This window comes from Chenopodium album, chromosome 9 (assembly GCF_948465745.1).
Source record: "Chenopodium album chromosome 9, dcCheAlbu1.1, whole genome shotgun sequence".
Lineage (NCBI taxonomy): Eukaryota > Viridiplantae > Streptophyta > Magnoliopsida > Caryophyllales > Amaranthaceae > Chenopodium > Chenopodium album.
In genome coordinates, this window is record NC_137842.1 from 64,251,636 (window position 1) to 64,269,710 (window position 18,075).

Below are 18,075 nucleotides of genomic sequence, written 5' to 3' on the forward strand. Positions count from 1 at the left end.
ACGTATTTTCTCTCAAATAATATAAAAATACAACACGTTTACATGTAAGCAACATTGGCCCACGGGCATATATATGTTGCTTCTCGTTACACAGCTGACGAAAGCAAGCCCATGTCAGTTGTCACATATTAATCTTTTCATAAAGCCCAAAGTATTAAAGCCCAATTGATCCATTGGATAGGGCTGATAAAGTTGTAAGGTCGTCTTTAAAAGTTGTTCCGATCATTAATTATGGACTTATGGTGCAATTGTAACATTCTTTATCACCTCCAATTGTACACATATAAATATAACAATCAAGATCTGCAGCATTAGCCTTAAACCTCAATGTCATTCTATGATAAGAGCTAAAATGTACGTTTTGCACTCGTTCCGGGTAAGCTCCGGTACTGTGAGTCCTGGGGTTTGTAATGGTTTAAAGTCCAATTAAGAACCTGCACAGTCAGCACAAATTAGCTAACTCGAGGAATTACCCGGGGATAACCGCTATGATGCTAAAGTTAGCAATCTGACGAGAAGAACAAATGAAAGGGCAAGAAAGTGTTGAGAGAGAGAGAGAGAGAAGATTGTCCCTTAATAATGAAATATGCTTGGTATTTATAGGAAGATAATCAAGCTGGTGCCACCTATCGACATAGGTGGCAGGTTGACTTTGTGGGCACCAGGTGCCTAGGTGGTTGAAAGCAGCTCTCCACGTGACCGAGAAAAGGGCCGGTATGGATGTTAAACTGATATGTTAATAATGGATGGTTAACAATGTAATGTATTTGAATAACCCATCCGTAACGGTGTCGGCACTATCCCGTACACCACTGTCCACTAGTCAGATTAATTCTGTTTGCAAATTTAGGAATAGTTTTCGAACACCAATACACCATTATCAACTATATATAATACCTCAATATCAACTCTAATACTCCCACCCCTCCTCTTCCCCCGCCGGAACGTGGCCCCCACCCTTCTCCATCTCCGAAAAACGTCGGCTCCCCCACCCTCAAAAACCCCCCATTCCCACACCCCGTAAAATGCCCCCTCCCCTAACATAACCCTCAAAACCTCCCCCAGTCCCCCCTCCCATCCCCCCTACCAATTTACAATAACAACAAAAAAAAAGGCAACCCTATTTTAATTAAAAAAAATGATCAATGGATTTAATAAGTATATAAAATATAATCGTCAATAAAATGCACACCACTTTTTTTTACCAAACTTATCCTTTCAGCTAATAGCATTAACGAAATACATTATACCAAATACAGAACACCAAGATGAATCTTAAATTAAACTATCGCAGGATAGGGTAATTAGTAACTTTAAAAAATCAAGATAAACTGTAGAAAATAGGCCGAACAATAGATAATCTATAAATGAAGTAATGACTACCTATTGTTTTATAATACTTCCGATTCTTATTATTTATAACATAGGAGAGTATTATTTACGATATATAAATAAATTAGTTATTGCAAGAAAAAAATAATATTATCGTTAGTACGTAATTGATGGGGGCGGGACCAGCCGGTCAAGTGGGTCAGGTCAATATATACTAAAATCAATTTAAGTATTTGTGTAGTATAAGTTGTTTGTGTATGATCTTTACCATACAATAAATGCACAAAAAATTTATACCACACAAATATTGAAATTGTTTTTTTTTTTTTTTAATAAAAATATTGAAATTGTTTTAGGGGTTAGAAATTAGAAACATCATGTAATGAACTTTGAGCATGACTTTTGTGACTTTGTCCTTTACGGCTTTACTTTATTGTACTGGATTTATTAGTTGACTTGATTACTTGAATGTAATAATTGTATTTTGTAGTTTAATTTCATCATGAAAAGGTTTTCTCATATTTGGTCTAATTAACAAGATTTCTTATGTTTGGTCAGCATCTCCAGTAGCGGGTCACAAGCCTTTGTAGCTAGACATGCTAATGCGGTAATGCCACATTATATATTCAAGCTAAAATGACATTAGGCTATCATGTATGGAGTAGCAACCACTAAGGTGTTGGGGAGCTTAGTTTAGATGACGCCCCAATTTATCATGGTAATCAGGGTAATAAATTCGTAATTTCTCCTTGGAATCTTGGATGGACCATTTGCAACTGTAACCACACATTCTAACTTAGATATTATGAGCGTATGTTTCGTAATTATCAATTACATCAATCCCATTCGGACATTTTTTTTTTTAAATACTATTATTACATGACTTATAAGTTGGTCCCTTCCCTACGTAATGCATTGACTTGACTAGTCAAAGTCTAGTGAAATAGGTTTTTGGTAGCCATAAAAATTATTTAGGGGCTTTAATTATTTTGTACGTACCAAAGGCTTTTGGTACTTAGCTAGATGGGTACAACTTATCACAACTTAATTAGGAAAAACAGTTGAATTTTCTACTCCTACGCAAGTTATTATTTGAGGCTTAAAATTTCTTAGGTTCTCACTTTAAAATGTGTTTTGTGACAAAACCTTGTTTTACGGGTTAGAAATTATGGTTGAATTGGTCAAATTTATGTAATACTCCGTACGTCTTTTTCAGCTTATCGTGTAGACATGGCTATAAATTATATGGCTGACGACAATGGTTATTTGTGTGACTATGCCTGTTCTTAATTTGTTTTGTTCGGTGAGAATATTGGAAAATAAGTTTTCATGTCTTATTCATTTTTATGACTGAACAATGATAAAGATTCTACATAAACTAATTCCACATTGTTTTTTATTTATTTATTTTATTTTATCATCTCTGAACATGTATCTTGAGTTATAATTAAAAAAAATTAAATGATTAAGTTTATTAAATAATCTAAGCACCAATAAGAGAGAAGGTAAAAGGTATTGAGTGTTTAAATAATTTAAGCACCAATAAGTTGCTGTAATCCATTTTCAGATAATTTCACTTGTTGAGTTGTTGTTATCGGTTACCTCAAGCAATTAATTTTGAAAACTGATATTATATTCTAAGCCTTTCTCTCTTCATAAATCTAAAGACCCAAATGCAAATAAACTAAAAACTCACCGAATATTTCTTGGCTTCATTAAATTTTACTGAATTGATATTTAGGAGCTGGCCATTGATGTTCGAACATCGGAGTATTGCTGCTGACAATAATGGTCTATAATCACGATTAATTTGTATGCATCGGTCTCGTCATTTCCATTCACCTCATTTGTTAGGTTTCTCTTTTCTAATAATTTTAAGGTTATTTTGACTTTTACCACCCGATAAAAATCAAAAAATTGCTTTTACCACCGTCACAATGAAAAGTTTTATTTTACCACTTCATAAAAAAAAAAAAAAGTTAGATTTTACCATCACAACCTAACTTCGGTGACGGAATTGAAAATTGTTGTGGGCCTCACTAGTTTTCATCTCCGTCCAAATTAAAAGGTAAAAACCCAATTTCCTCTCTCTCTTCATTTTCTCAGAGCATCTCCAATGGCAAGCTACAATGCTTTGTAGCTTGCTTTTCCACATCAATTTCTAAGCTACAACACTTTTTAAGCAACAAATTGTTCCAATGGTAAGCCACAATATATTGTAGTTTGCAAAAAATAAAATTTTAAAAAATAAATAGATAATTATACACATGTTACAATATGAGTGGAGTTTATTTGTCTCTTTTTCAATTAAGCATGTAGCTTGGTTGGGCTACAGTTGCTTGCATGTTGCTCAATTTTTTGTTCTTCAATGGTAAACATATAACTAGGAACTTTATTTAAATTGCAAGCAAGTCCTTATAATTGAACCATTGGAGATGCTCTCACCTTCCCTATTCAATTGCAATCAATTTCTCATCTTCCTACATCAAATTTTCTGAAATTTAATTAACCTCTCTCCTCTCAATTTGTTTTATTCTCTCTTAATTTCATCACTATCTTTTGCATCTGGAGAAGAGGTGCCACTACAAATTTTTTTGATGGTGATACACTTATGGAGGACATTTCCTGCTGCAATTAACAACCACCAGCATCAACCATTACTTCTAATTGAACACAATTATCATTCTTAAACCCTAATTACATTAACCAATTGCAATTTTAAAAAACCCCAAATTAATTGATACTAACATGAACCCTAATTTTTAAAATCTGAAATTGGGGCTCAATTCATAAATCATATCCATACTTACAATCAAACATAACAATTGGAACATAATTAAGACAAGAATTGCGAAAATATACATAATAATTCATGGTATTTGCAAATGAATTGAAATGAGTACAATCATAACCACGTTAAACGAGCACAAATGTGGAACAATTGGATGCTAAGATTGTTAGGGTAGAGCAAATTTGAAGATTTTGGAAGAAATTCGCACAAACGAAGCTAAATTCATGGATTTTACGAAAAGAGGGACATGGATTTATTTATACAACATAATCGAGAAAAATTGGGGTAAAATTGAAAAAATAGTTGTTAGTGTGGGGCCCCTCGCAATTATCCGTCACCGGAGTTAAGTGTGGTGGTATTATCTAATTTTAATTTTTTTTATGAGGTGGTAAAATAAAACTTTTCAATGTGGAGGTGGTAAAAGCAATTTTTGGCTTTTTGTCAGGTGGTAAAAGTCAAAATTCCCTAATTTTAAAAGTGAAGAGAAGTGTATTCCTATTTTAGCTAAGACTTTATTTTTAATTTTTTTTTTCTAATGGAATTTATTACTTGTCTTTATCCCCGAACTAGGTTAAATCCCGTGCATTTGCACGATTGTTTATAATAAATAATTTAATGTTTTAGAAAGTTTAGCTTAGATTTTTTTTTTTTTTTGAATAAGTTTAGCTTAGATTTTATTTTAAGCAAATTTTAATAATTTTGATACAATCCATATTTAGTGTAAGATATTTTTTTTTTTTTTTTTTTTGGCAAACACTTTTGGAAGGAAATTTTTTAATGAAACATTGCCAAATGTCCTTTTGGTTTCGTCTTTAGTAATATGTAATAGATAAGAGAATTAAATCATCTGGTTAATGGATAACTGATTCAATTTTGCAAAGAAAACATTGGATGAGTAAATCCAATTGAATAATAAAGCAATTAGGATAAAAAAAATAAGTTGACTGCATAAAGGACTAATATATATCAATTTTACTTAATCAAGAAATAATACCATGAGGAGAAATATGGAAATCCAGATTTAGTAAGAAAAAGAGAATTTTAGAGAGAGAACACTATAAGTGCTAACAAGTTAAGCTTGTTGAGTTGTTGTGACTTAAAATTAAATAATTTGATCCCAATATATATTCTAACTAAACACTTACAAAAATATTATCATTACTGGTGTCAAATACACAACTTTTTTTTTGAAACATCAATGCAAAAGTTTAACCACAAATATAATTACCAAAATTTTTAATCCCTGGTCGATGCAAATCAAACAAAACATTATATGACTATACACATTTAGTAATTACCAGTCAAAAAAAAAAAAAAAAAAAAAAAAACATTTATTAATATTTATCAATGAAACGTACTAGGTGTGACACTTTGAGCAAATAACAGGGATTTTCATTTTTTTTTTTTAATTTTTATTTTGAGCTGAAGTCTTTATCACACTATTGTATTCCACACTTATTAAAACACGCTAATGGGTTAAAAAAAATCGGGAGTAAAAACAAAATGATTATTGCGTTATTGGCATCGAGCCATTGGCGCTTAGCTTGGAGATCCCTGTATATAAAGGCATATCTTTCACAAGTTATAAATAAAGAGTTAATGCACTTAATTCTCTGTTTTAGAATTAATGATGATGCTTAAGTGGCAATTATTAGTAGAAAAATACCTGATATGGTTACTACTATTGTTAACACCCTTTCTATTTCATCAATTTGGTAAAGTTGATTGTTGTTTAGAAGAAGAGCGCCTTGCTTTACTTGAACTTGAGGCATATATGAATTCATATTCAAGCCCAAATTATTCGACAGATATATGGTCCAACCCCGGAGAGATTAATTGTTGCAAATGGTATCAGGTTCGTTGCAATGTGTCCACTGGACGTGTTACCAAGCTACTCCTCAACTGGATGGTGTGGAGAGATGATGAAGATGCAATGAAAAAGCCATGGCTATTCAATGTGACATTATTCCGACCTTTCAGCCAACTCATATATCTCGACTTGTCGTGGAATAACATCAACGGCTTGGTAGAGGATCACGGTATTATCAGATCTTCTGGTTCTTTTTGCATTGCAATATAGCATAATGTTTTGTATAATTAGTGCATATGTTAGTAATTAACAATTCAAGTGTCATTCTGATTAGGTTCAACAAATATCTCCACTTTGAAGAATCTACGGGTTTTGAAGTTGGATGGCAACAATTTAGGGAGTGGCCGCATCAATGTAAGTGATCTCACGTCACTCAGGACATTGACCCTCTCTGAAGCTAGTTTGAATGAATCCAGCTTCCCATTGTACCAAGGTAATTGCACCTTTCAATTGAAGCTTTTTTCTATGTTACACATCTTTTAATTAGTCTTTGAGATGGATAGCTAAATACCAACTTGTTATAATCTTTTCAATTTATGATTTTCGAATATTAACTTTTAATGAAAATATAATTTATATATGTGAATAATATCTAAAGGGTATTATTCTTCACAAAATTTTATATTATTTGGGATATGTATCCTATTAAAATTGGACATTTAAAACCAAACAAGGACATTTTGTGAAAAACTATCTTATAAAACACTTTTTATGCGAGTACCTAATAAAAAAAATATTGTAAGAAACTATCTTATAAAAATAAATGTTGTAAGAGACTACCCTGGTTGAAAAGTCATTGTTAACTTTTATTTTCTAGCGTTGATCATGTCACGTGTCAATTAAAAAAAAAAGGAGGGAAAGGGTGAATTAAAAATCACGTGATGTGGTTAACGCCGTAAATGAAAGTCAACGGCGACTTTCCGACTAATGGAAGTCTTTTACAACGTTTACCCTTTTATATAGTATTTTTTAAAATATTTTTTTATTAGGCAGTTTTTCGCAAAAGAAAGTGTTTTATAAAGTAATTTTTCATAAAATGTCCAAAAAAAACAAAACAAAGGGAGTATATATTTTTTTTTTAAAAAAATGGGTGTACAATAATTATTGTACATCCATCATAAAGATAGTCTAAAGTGATCAAAAGTTACCCCTTAAATGAATACCAAATATGCATAAGAATAACCTAATACAAATAAAAATTATCTATTCTTTATTAGTAAAAAAAATCACATTTTAAATGACTAAAAATCAATTATTAGTGATTGAATGTAATTAAATTACCTTTATAAAACTTTTTTTATTGTCTATTATATAAAAATTGTATTATGTTTAAAGTTCCAAAAAAAAAGGCAAAAAGTTATCCTAAAATTAGCTAAAAGTTACCCTTATACTACTCAATGTACACTAACATTAGTGTAAACCAGGTGTATACAAAAGTATTTCCTATTTTAATAATACTAGCCACATTTATTACACAAATTTTTATATGTTGTTGGTCACACCGTGTAGCCGGAAGTACTTATTCAGGGGTTACTAGGTCAAGGGTTACTTATTCAAGGGTTATTCAGTCGGTTAGGGGTTTCTCGGTCAGGGATTACTTTTTCAGGGGTTAATGAGTCGGTCAAGGGCTACACTCACACAAACGCGCTAACTAATTGAGTAACCCTAGAATAAGTAACATTTGACCGGCTGAGTAACCCCTTACTATATCACTGGCGAAAACGTACATGCTAACCGACTGAGTAACCCTAGAATAAGTAATCCTTGACCGACTGAGTAACTCTGAAATAAGTAACCCATAAACAAGTAATTCTAACTCTGACCACACGGCGGTGTGGCCAACCACACAAAAAACCACCATGGGTATTCATTTATTTATATAATGTATACTTCCTATTTATTGGGTCTTCTTCGTCGTTACAGAATTGTCAAATTTGTGGAAGCTACGAGTACTTGATTTGGGTAACAATTATTTTTCTAGTGACATCCAAGGTAAGTCCCCATCTATGGCTTAACACGCAACTCTTTCAATTAAGTACTTCCTTTTTTTATATATATATACAAATCTATGGTCAATGAGAAATTAATAAGACCAATAGGACCAATTTGGTTTTGATCCATCACCGACAAACAGTGGCGGATCCAGGATTTTACGGGTGCTGGGTCACTGTCTCCAAGGAGGGCATCAGGAGGGCAAAGGCAGCTGTTCGCCAAGCAAAAGAAAAGGCATATCAGGAGGTTTATGAAAAGCTTGATTCCAAGGAGGGAGAAAGGATCATTTATAAGATGGCAAAGAGAAGACAAGAGGCAAGGAAGGATATTGGCATGGTGAAGTGTGTCAAAGATAAGAACCAAATGGTCCTAGTGCAAGAGGAGGGCATCAAGGACAGGTGGAAGGGGTACTTCGATGAATTATTTAATGGAAGTAATGGAGTTGTGATAGGAGATACCTCTATGAGTGATGAAGAAATCAACATGGAGTATGTGCGAAGGATTAGGAGAGTAGAGGTGGAGATTGCACTGAGGAAGATGAAACCTAAGAAGGCGGTTGGCCCTGATGGGGTACCGATAGAGGTGTGGAGGTGTTTGGGTAAGATTGGTATTGATTGGTTAACAAACCTTTTCAACAAGATATGGACGGCTACAAGGATCCCACAAGATTGGAGGAAGAGCACCTTGGTCCCGGTTTATAAAAACAAAGGAGACGCTCAAGATTGTTCTAACTATCGAGGAATTAAGCTTATGAGCCATACTATGAAGTTGTGGGAAAGGGTGATTGAACAAAGGTTGAGGGCATGCACAAGCATTTCAGATAACCAATTTGGTTTTATGCCTGGGAGATCTACTATGGAGGCAATCCATTTGATAAGACAAATGATGGAGTTTTATAGGGTAAAGAAGAAAGATCTTCATATGGTCTTTATTGATTTAGAGAAGGCATATGACAAGGTGCCAAGAGAGATACTTTGGTGGGCAATGTTGAAGAAAGGTATCCCACGAAGGTATGTAGACCTAGTTAAGGATATGTATCGGGATGTGTCAACAAATGTGAGGACATGCGGAGGGTTGACAAAAGATTTCCCTATTACAATCGGATTGCATCAAGGGTCTGCATTAAGCCCTTTTCTTTTTGCAACGGTTCTAGACGAATTAACTAGACCAATTCAAGATGAGGTTCCATGGTGTATGCTGTTCGCAGATGATATCGTTTTGGTGGATGAGACTAAGGATGGGGTTAATGTCAAGTTGGAGCAATGGAGACAAAGGTTGGAATCTAGAGGGTTTAAGCTAAGTCGGAGTAAGACTGAATATTTGGTATGTCGTTTTGGCACTCAGAGGGGGACAAGCAATGAAGTGGTGAGTTTGGATGGAAAGGATTTGACCATGAGTGAATGTTTTAAGTACCTAGGGTCGATCATCCAGAAGAATGGTGACATTGATCAAGACGTGACCCACAGGATTAAGTCAGGGTGGCTTAAATGGAGAGCGGCCACGGGAGTGCTATGCGACCGCAGCATTCCCTTAAAGTTGAAGGGAAAATTCTACAGGACTGCCATAAGACCAGTGTTGCTCTATGGTACAGAATGTTGGGCTTCTAAGAAAGAGCATATTAAAAAGATGGAGGTTACGGAAATGCGCATGTTAAGGTGGATGTGTGGAAACACTTTAAGAGATAGAATCGGAAATGAGGTTATTCGCAAGAAAGTAGGTGTGGCGGGCATTGTAGATAAATTAAGGGAAAATCGTCTGCGTTGGTTTGGACATGTAAGACGGAGACCCGAGGGTGCACCGGTGCGAAGAGTGGAAGAGTGGGACCATGGAGGGATTAAACGAGGAAGAGGGAGACCAAAGATGACTTGGTTGGAAGGAGTGAGGAAGGATATGAAGTGCATGGATTTACGTGAGGATGAAGTTTTGGATCGTAAGGGATGGAGGAGAAAGATTTATGTTGATGACTACACGGAATAATCAAATTTGGTTCATGTTAGCCGACCCCACTTTTGGGATTAAGGCTTTGATTGATTGATTGATTGATTGATTGGGTCACTGTCTCCCATCGACCTCATACAAATCAATATTTAATACATAAATATTGTTAAAGCTTTTTTTTAAAAAAAAAAGTCACTCCAAAAATATTAACTATCTCGTGGGAGAGGAGGAGGATTTGTGATGGTCTGACGGATAATGACAAATAACCAATGAAATTACCAAAAAGATTTAGAATGACGAGCTTTAACAAGTTACCTAGTAAGAACTAAGAAGGTAGGATTTGAGGGATGAAGGTAATAAATAAAAAATAAATTTTAACAAGTTGCCTAATAAGAACTAAGAAGGAAAAAATACTAATAAGGTGGGATTTGAGGATGAAGTTAATTAATAAATTTAAAAATAATAAAAAAACACACACACAAAAAAAAAAAAAAAAAAAGGAAATGCTGCTCATGGGAATCGAACCCATATTCATTCCCTAGAAAAGATATGCCTCAACCACTAGTCTACTGAGCATATATAATTATTACTTGCAATGTTTAATATTTATAAACTTTTTGCTTTTTTGCTAGGTCACGTGACCTACCATGCCCAAAGGTAGATCCGCCACTGCCGACAAAAGTTGTAACATATTAAAATTATGTATTAGTTTCATTAGTGGCATTTTTGTTATTTTGCAACTTAAAACATTAAGTAATCACATAATCTGTACATCTTATTACTTGAATTGCTTCTCACATTGTGAACTTATAATCAATGGGAATATATTAAACAAAGTTAGGCATAGAATCTAAACCTGGCAATTAGTGGAAAATATAAAGGATTGGATTTTAGTTAAATTCCTAAACTTGATCGTAAATCAATTAATACTTGCAGGTACTTGGCTTTGTAGATTAAGGAATCTTCAGTATTTGGGTCTTACTGTAAATAAATTCAAGGGTGGCTTACCTCCTTGTATTAGCAACTTGACATCCCTACAGACTCTTGCTCTTCATGGTAACAATTTAAGTAAGGAGTTACCAGACTTGTCAAATCTTAAGTCCCTGCAACACTTGGTTCTCTCAGATAACAACTTTGAGGGCAAATTTTCCATGCATTCTTTGGCCAACCACTCTAAGCTTCAGTATTTAACTCTATTGGGAAATTACTTATTACAAGTCCAAACAGAAGATAAATTATGGACACCCACTTTTCAGCTGCAATACTTAGACTTAAGTGGTTGCAGATTGAATGAGCCACTTGGTACTTTTCCCAAATTTTTGTCATATCAATACAATCTGAGTGTCATTGACCTTTCCGACAATAAGTTGGTGGGACCTTTCCCAACTTGGTTGCTCACCAATAACTCTCACCTTGAAGCTTTTTACCTGCAGAACAACTCTCTTACTGGAAATCTTCAGCTTCCTCACCTTTTAAAACCACTTCATGAGTTGACACAGTTGTTTATCTCAAACAATAAAATTAGTGGTGAGCTACCTGCAACTATTGGTTTTGTGCTCCCCAATATTGAAACATTAGACTTGGCAGAGAACTCTTTTGAAAGACAAATTCCATCTTCAATTAGTCGGATGACAAATCTTGGATATTTGGATATGTCCCACAATAATTTCTCAGGAGAATTACCAAGCAGGTTGCTCAGTAATTTAAGCTACTTAGAATATTTGGATTTATCAAATAATAATTTGCAAGGAGATGTAATTCCAAACCATATGAACCTATCTTCTTTAACTTGGTTACAGTTGAACAACAATAACTTTGGTGGGAAAATCAAGGATGCCCTTGTTAAATGTTCAAGCACTCTGGTATTATTCGATATCTCCAACAACAAGGTATCTGGTAGGCTTCCATTTTGGATTGGTAATTTCTCCAAGTTAACAGTTCTTTCAGTCTCGAATAATGTTTTGCAAGGCCGCATTCCTACAGAATTAACCAAGCTGGGACTGCAATATTTAGATTTGTCGGACAATAACTTCATTGGGAAAATAATACCTTCGTTCTACAACCCTTCGTTACTGCAATATTTGCATTTAGGCAAGAATAATCTTACAGGGTCAATGTCGGATATGTTATCAAATTTCTCACAGCTAATTACACTTGATCTAGCGGATAATCATCTTACGGGCAACATCCCATGGTGGTTGAGTAAGTTCCAAAACTTGACAGTACTCCAACTAGGTGGTAACCAGCTACAAGGCGAATTACCTTTACAGTTGTGTGAGTTGGCTAATATAAACATATTAGACATATCACACAACAACCTATCTGGGGAGGTACCAGCATGTTTCAAAAATTTGTCATTTGGAAAGAGATCAGTTGATTTTAATCCACTTGATGACTATAGATTTCAAGACAATGTGAAAGTCCTCGTAAAGAATGCTTATCTCACATATACAGGAGCCAATCAACTAACCATGTCAGCGTTAGATTTATCGTGCAACAAACTTACGGGTTTGATTCCCCCAGAATTAGGTGAGCTTGAACATATCCATTCCTTCAATTTGTCATATAACAATTTAAAGGGACCCATCCCCGGTAGTTTTTCCAACCTGAAGAATATTGAGAGTTTAGACCTTTCCTTCAACAACTTGAGTGGCAACATTCCTTCGCAACTTGTTGAGCTCAACACATTGGAGATCTTCAATGTGTCATACAACAACTTGACTGGAAGAGTGCCCGTGTCCGGACAGTTTGGTGACTTTGATGAGAGTAACTATCGTGGGAATCCTGGACTATTTGGGTTCCCGGGAAGTGACTTGCACAATCAAACACAAGCACTGCCGCCTAGTTCTCATATCAAAGACGGAGATGGAGACCACGACGAAACTTTTGTAGAAGACTTCTTATGGAGCTTTGGAATGTCGTGTGCAACTATATTTCTAGCGACGATTGCAATCCTGCACATCAACCCTCGTTGGCGTCAGGCTTGTTTTGATTTTGTTGATTGGTATATTCTCTGGTGGTTACCAATGTCATGGCGGTCTTTGTATTAAATATTTGTATTTCTATCTCTTGTGATTGTATTACAGTAGCAAGCAATTATGTTATCATGAGTACAATAAACTTCGATAAGTAATCTAGTATCCCTCTAATTTTATTCTATGATAAGTTGTGGATAATTTACAAGTAACAGGCCATACTAGTAACTAAAATAATTCTTAAGGTAATTTTTTTAAGATTACATTTGGTTTCTATTATGGGCTAGTGATCAAAATAGGTTAACTTGGCAAAATGGACCATAAAAAAAGTCAAACTAGTGTCAAATAATTTTTCATAGGGCTAACAAACTCCTGTGTCTGATAAATGTTTTCCCACATAATACATTTAGAGTTTTTTTAAATTATCATAATTAATAAGATCATCATCCATCTCAATGTCTTCAACTAACTACTTGCTAAATCATGGTAGACTTCTAGTGGAGCTTTAGCATGTATGTCATTTGTCATTATGATCCTAGAAACTATAGCAATCCTTTACATCTACCCTCAACTATAGCAGTCCTGCACATCATCAGTCAGACTGACATACATATTTTGCACACAACACATCCCAAATCATCCTCAAAATAACCTATATCAATATTCCACAATACTTCACTGCAAAGACCATTGTAACCACAATACCATTGTAATATGTATCTTAAGCAGCATATAGCCATATAATATTAGTATAACTACACAAACCTCGTAAATTTTTTAAAATTTTTTGATGACCAGTATGCAGATATGCTCTAATGAATTTCACAGTAATGTCTGGTAATTAAGTAATAAAAGCATTAGAGCTCCCAGCACTGGACCAAGACCGAGCCTTGTTTGGCCATTGCTGAGAAGTGATTACAAATATATGAAAAAAGAACTAGTCATGTGCAGCTGATATATATAAAATTCAGAACGAGAAACTTGTATCAAGAATAATCTTGTCAGAATCTATAAATTACGAATACTAACATCCATATTGCATTCTGTAAATGTGGAGTAAGAATGTTACCAACTATACAGATCAATTTTAGTTTGGTTGAAGAATCATTTATGGAATAACTATGAAGTAAAATCTACAATTAATTTATTTGGTTTTTTTATCAATCATTTGAAACTAACTAATGCATATATTATTGAAGAATGTAAAGATTTATAACCACTGGATGATAAGCGCTGTAAGTGAAGGACATAGGAAGGACAAACCGCAGATCACAGAGAAAGATCTGCCAGGTCAAAAGTCCTTTCTACAGCTTTGCACCAGGAATCCACCTTCTTTTTCCTCAATCCCTCCTCCAATGTTGGACGGAAGATGCGTGCTGTCTTAGCTTTGTCTTCAGTCGAAAAAATTTGATCTTGTTTCCACACACCAACAGCTAATCCTGCTGCATATGCTGCTCCCAGGGCTGTTGTCTCGATATTTTCAGGTCGTAGCACTGGGCTACCAAGTAAATCAGCCTAGCATAAAGTAGTGTAACTATTAGTGAAAGACACGACCATCATACGACAGAGCAATATAATAATCAAAGCTACATAAAAAAAATAAAATAAAGTATTAGTAGTAGCTACTATATCAAATCTAATACCAACACTCTAATAATAAAGCGACTCTCACAGCTTTGTCATCGAAAACTATAAGTTACCCTTAAACAAGCAAGAACCAACCTTGTAGAGTTCGGTTTAATTCTTTTCCATGTAATCAGTAAGTTTAGAAGAGCTCTTGTAATAAAAGCCTTAAGACATAAGCATTTTAACAAAAAAATAAGTCCTTTATTTATATAATCAAATATCTATCCTTCTTTAGTTATTTATTTAAAAGAAATGTCACTACTTGATGCAAATTTTAATCAGGAAGTACGACTGATGACTTGACCAAAACAGATTTTGTAATAAGAAGTGAAGAATTCTGAAATTATAAGCAGTAGAAAAGAACCTGAAGTTGCATCAAAAGGTTGTTCACAGTAGCACCCCCATCCACTCTTAGCAAAAATTCACCCTTCTCATTCTTGACCTCACCTTTTTCCCCTGCATCCTTGTGCATGGAATCCAAAACATCCTTGACCTGAAAACACATACTCTCAAGCACAGCCCGGCAAATGTGTGACTTATTAGTAAATCTTGTCATTCCAACACATACACCACGTGCATCATCACGCCACCATGGAGCAAACAGTCCATTGAATGCTGGGACAAAATATACACCACCTGTTGAATCAACTTTAGAAGCCAACTCTTCAATCTCACTTGAATTTTTTATAATACCAAGACCGTCTCTAAGCCACTGAACAGCAGCTCCTGCAATAGCAATAGAGCCTTCTAAAGCGTAGTTTGTTGGTGCTGAAGGCCCAAGTTTGAAAGCCATTGTGGTTAATAGGCCATGCTCTGAATGAACAATCTCTGCACCAGTGTTGAGAAGTATAAAAGCACCAGTTCCATAAGTGCTTTTTGCCTCCCCTCTTCCACAGGCCTGCCCTAGCATAGCAGCATGCTGGTCACCCAAACATCCCGCGATTGGGACACCTGGGATAGGCCAGCCAGTCTCAATCTTTCCAATTATCTCTGAATTACTAACAATTTTCGGCAAAATTTCAAGGGGGATTTCAAGGGCCTTCAATGTCTCCTCATCCCAGTTTAGAGTCTTCAGGTTCATGAGCATAGTTCGTGATGCATTTGATACATCAGTCACATGCACTCCATTCTTCACCCCTCCAGTTAAATTCCAAATCAACCAAGAGTCCACTGTTCCGAAAAGAGCATCACCGCTTTTCACAGCATCTCTAACCGCTTCCACATTCTCTAGCAACCATAACAGCTTTGTCGCACTGAAATAAGTACTAATAGGCAAACCACATGATGGTTCAAAATGGTTGCGCCCACCTGAAAAATTCTGCTCCAATCTCCTACATTACAGTACACCCAATTTGTCAGAATAGCACTAACTAGAAACGGAAAAGAAAAAAAATCAAACAGTGACAAACAATCTGAATTGCAGTCATTAAAATAAGCATTATTCAATCCAACAGATGGCAAATAGAATCATAGATACCGTAAAATTATAACTATCAACTAAATTCCTCCATAAATTGATCAAGCAAACAAAGATCAATACACATTGATCAAGTTCACAAGCTAAGTTCATCCTTATTTGGATATTAAGATGTAAGACTCCATCGCCTTGATTTTGGAATTTGGAGGAGAGAAATTAAAAAATACCTCAAACATCTGCAATCAACAAACCCCAAAATGGACACCCAGCACTAGCAGCATAACATTATCCAACCCCACCCCAATCAATTTTCTCCCGCCCTTCCTCTCCTTGCTCCTCCTTTACATCCATCACTTGTGTGCAAATAAAAGAACAAACATTGCTAACTAGAGTCTCATGGAAAGGATACAAAAGGATAACATTGGAAAAAATCAATTTACAAGGAAGGATGAAAAAGATAAAGTAGCAAATCATATCCGAGCTTTTCTCTGGGCATATGATGAACCTATACTTGAATAAAATTTCCATAGCACTATCTTGCAATCCCTCCTTCCTATACACATACTTTTGTCCATACTCCCTTCACCACCTACCTCCTTATCCCAGATAGAAAGCGTAGAAGTAGTCCGGAAGAGAGCACGGGCAGTTAGATATAAAAGTGACAAAGTAAGATATAGTCAATTTAATACAGACCCTTAATCAACAGAACACATACTTTCTTTCTCCTTTGTGTTCTAGAGGTAAGCCCAAGACCCAACATCAGCAAATGCTGCCCAGATTGTGTAACAAACCCAAATTTTTAGCTTCCACTTAACAGAAGTATTCCCATAATCCTTCATGAACTTGCCATAATGCCCATAATCAGTTAATCACCTTCTTAATGTGCAGGTTTTCAAATTACCTTGATGACCTTGAAACTTAAGAGTAATTCTAATTAATATGAATGATATCTATCTCCAAATCTCTTTAAAGAAAGCAGCCTAAAAAACGACACTAAATTCATCAAAGAGATTTCTTTCTATCAAGATTTCAATAAGCCTTTAATCAATCATCTTTACTTTTTGCAAAAACATTTAGAAGTAAGTTTAAATATCCCAATTCCACCAACAACTCCCCAATTCCATCACCATTTACAAATTCTTGACTTCCAATCATGGTAGTCAGCCATATTCACCATATATTCATCTTTAAAATGATATGGAATACATACATTTAAGTAAGATAAACATAACAATTGCAAAGAAGCAGAACTGAATAATAACAACAAAAGTGATGCAATCAAAACAATGACATGATAGTCACAACAATTACATCATAAATCACACAAGAACCAACAAAATAAGCAAAATTTCATACACCATTGTCAGCCATTAATAACCCAAAAAAAAGTTAAAATTCTAAAATATAAAATCTATAAATTGAAAAAAGAGAAAGTTTTTATAAGAACCTGCAAATGGAACTAGTACGAACATCCATCCAAACAATGGCATTATAAAGAGGAAGCCCTGTTGATTTGCTCCAAACAACAGTTGTCTCCCTCTGATTGGTGATCCCAATAGCTTTCAACCCACTATCAACATTATGCCCTTCAGCAGTTGCCTTATCCAACGCTTTCGCAATACAAATCCTCACGCTTTCCAATATCTCCATTGGATCATGTTCCACCCACCTATTTTTTCAAATACCCAGAAACAAAAACACAATCAGCACAAAAAACCCAGATAATCCCACCAATTATTTTCAAAAAAACACGAAATTTCTCAGACGCATTTTCACAAACATTTGATATGCAATTATAAAAAAATAAATGAAGAAATTATACCCTGCAACTGGGTAAAACTGGGTGAATTCAATCTGATGAGATCCAATTGCTGTTGCAGATCCATCATAGATGATGAATCGAGTGCTAGTTGTTCCTTGATCAATTGATCCGATGTATACTTCCGATGATTTTGACATTGTTTGATTTTCTCTCTTCTCCCCTGTTTCGATTGATTCAATAAGAAGAAGAAGATGAAGATGAATTGAAAAGAGAGGGAGCGTTGAACCGTTGTGAATAATTTTCGAGAATTGAGTGTGAAATTTGAGGAGGGAATACGATTTGATTTATTAATTATTTTTTGGGGGGGAGTTG

The 18,075-nt window shown here is 34.9% G+C and overlaps 2 protein-coding genes across 4 annotated transcripts; one reads left to right on the forward strand and one right to left on the reverse strand.

Annotated features, from left to right (window-relative positions):
* The first annotated feature begins 5,681 nt into the window (after positions 1-5,681).
* Positions 5,682-13,161, forward strand: LOC145558756 (uncharacterized). Of its 3 annotated transcripts, none has more exons than XM_081620089.1 (4): positions 5,682-6,162; positions 6,268-6,426; positions 7,917-7,985; positions 8,128-10,759. In XM_081620089.1, the coding sequence occupies exons 1-4, from the start codon at positions 5,751-5,753 to the stop codon at positions 9,960-9,962; spliced, it is 2,475 nt and encodes an 824-aa protein (XP_081476215.1). In that variant the 5' UTR covers positions 5,682-5,750; the 3' UTR covers positions 9,963-10,759. The 3 variants fall into 3 exon arrangements, with proteins under 3 accessions (XP_081476215.1, XP_081476213.1, XP_081476212.1); XM_081620086.1 differs by lacking the exon at positions 8,128-10,759 and adding an exon at positions 10,860-13,161 and having other exon boundaries at positions 5,685-6,162; XM_081620087.1 differs by lacking the exons at positions 7,917-7,985; positions 8,128-10,759 and adding an exon at positions 10,860-13,161.
* A 735-nt stretch (positions 13,162-13,896) lies between these two features.
* On the reverse strand, positions 13,897-18,075 carry LOC145558757 (glycerol kinase-like). Its single transcript, XM_081620090.1, has 4 exons — positions 17,764-18,075; positions 17,389-17,610; positions 14,889-15,855; positions 13,897-14,413 (listed from the first exon to the last, which is right to left on the reverse strand). The coding sequence occupies exons 1-4, from the start codon at positions 17,898-17,900 to the stop codon at positions 14,168-14,170; spliced, it is 1,572 nt and encodes a 523-aa protein (XP_081476216.1). The 5' UTR covers positions 17,901-18,075; the 3' UTR covers positions 13,897-14,167.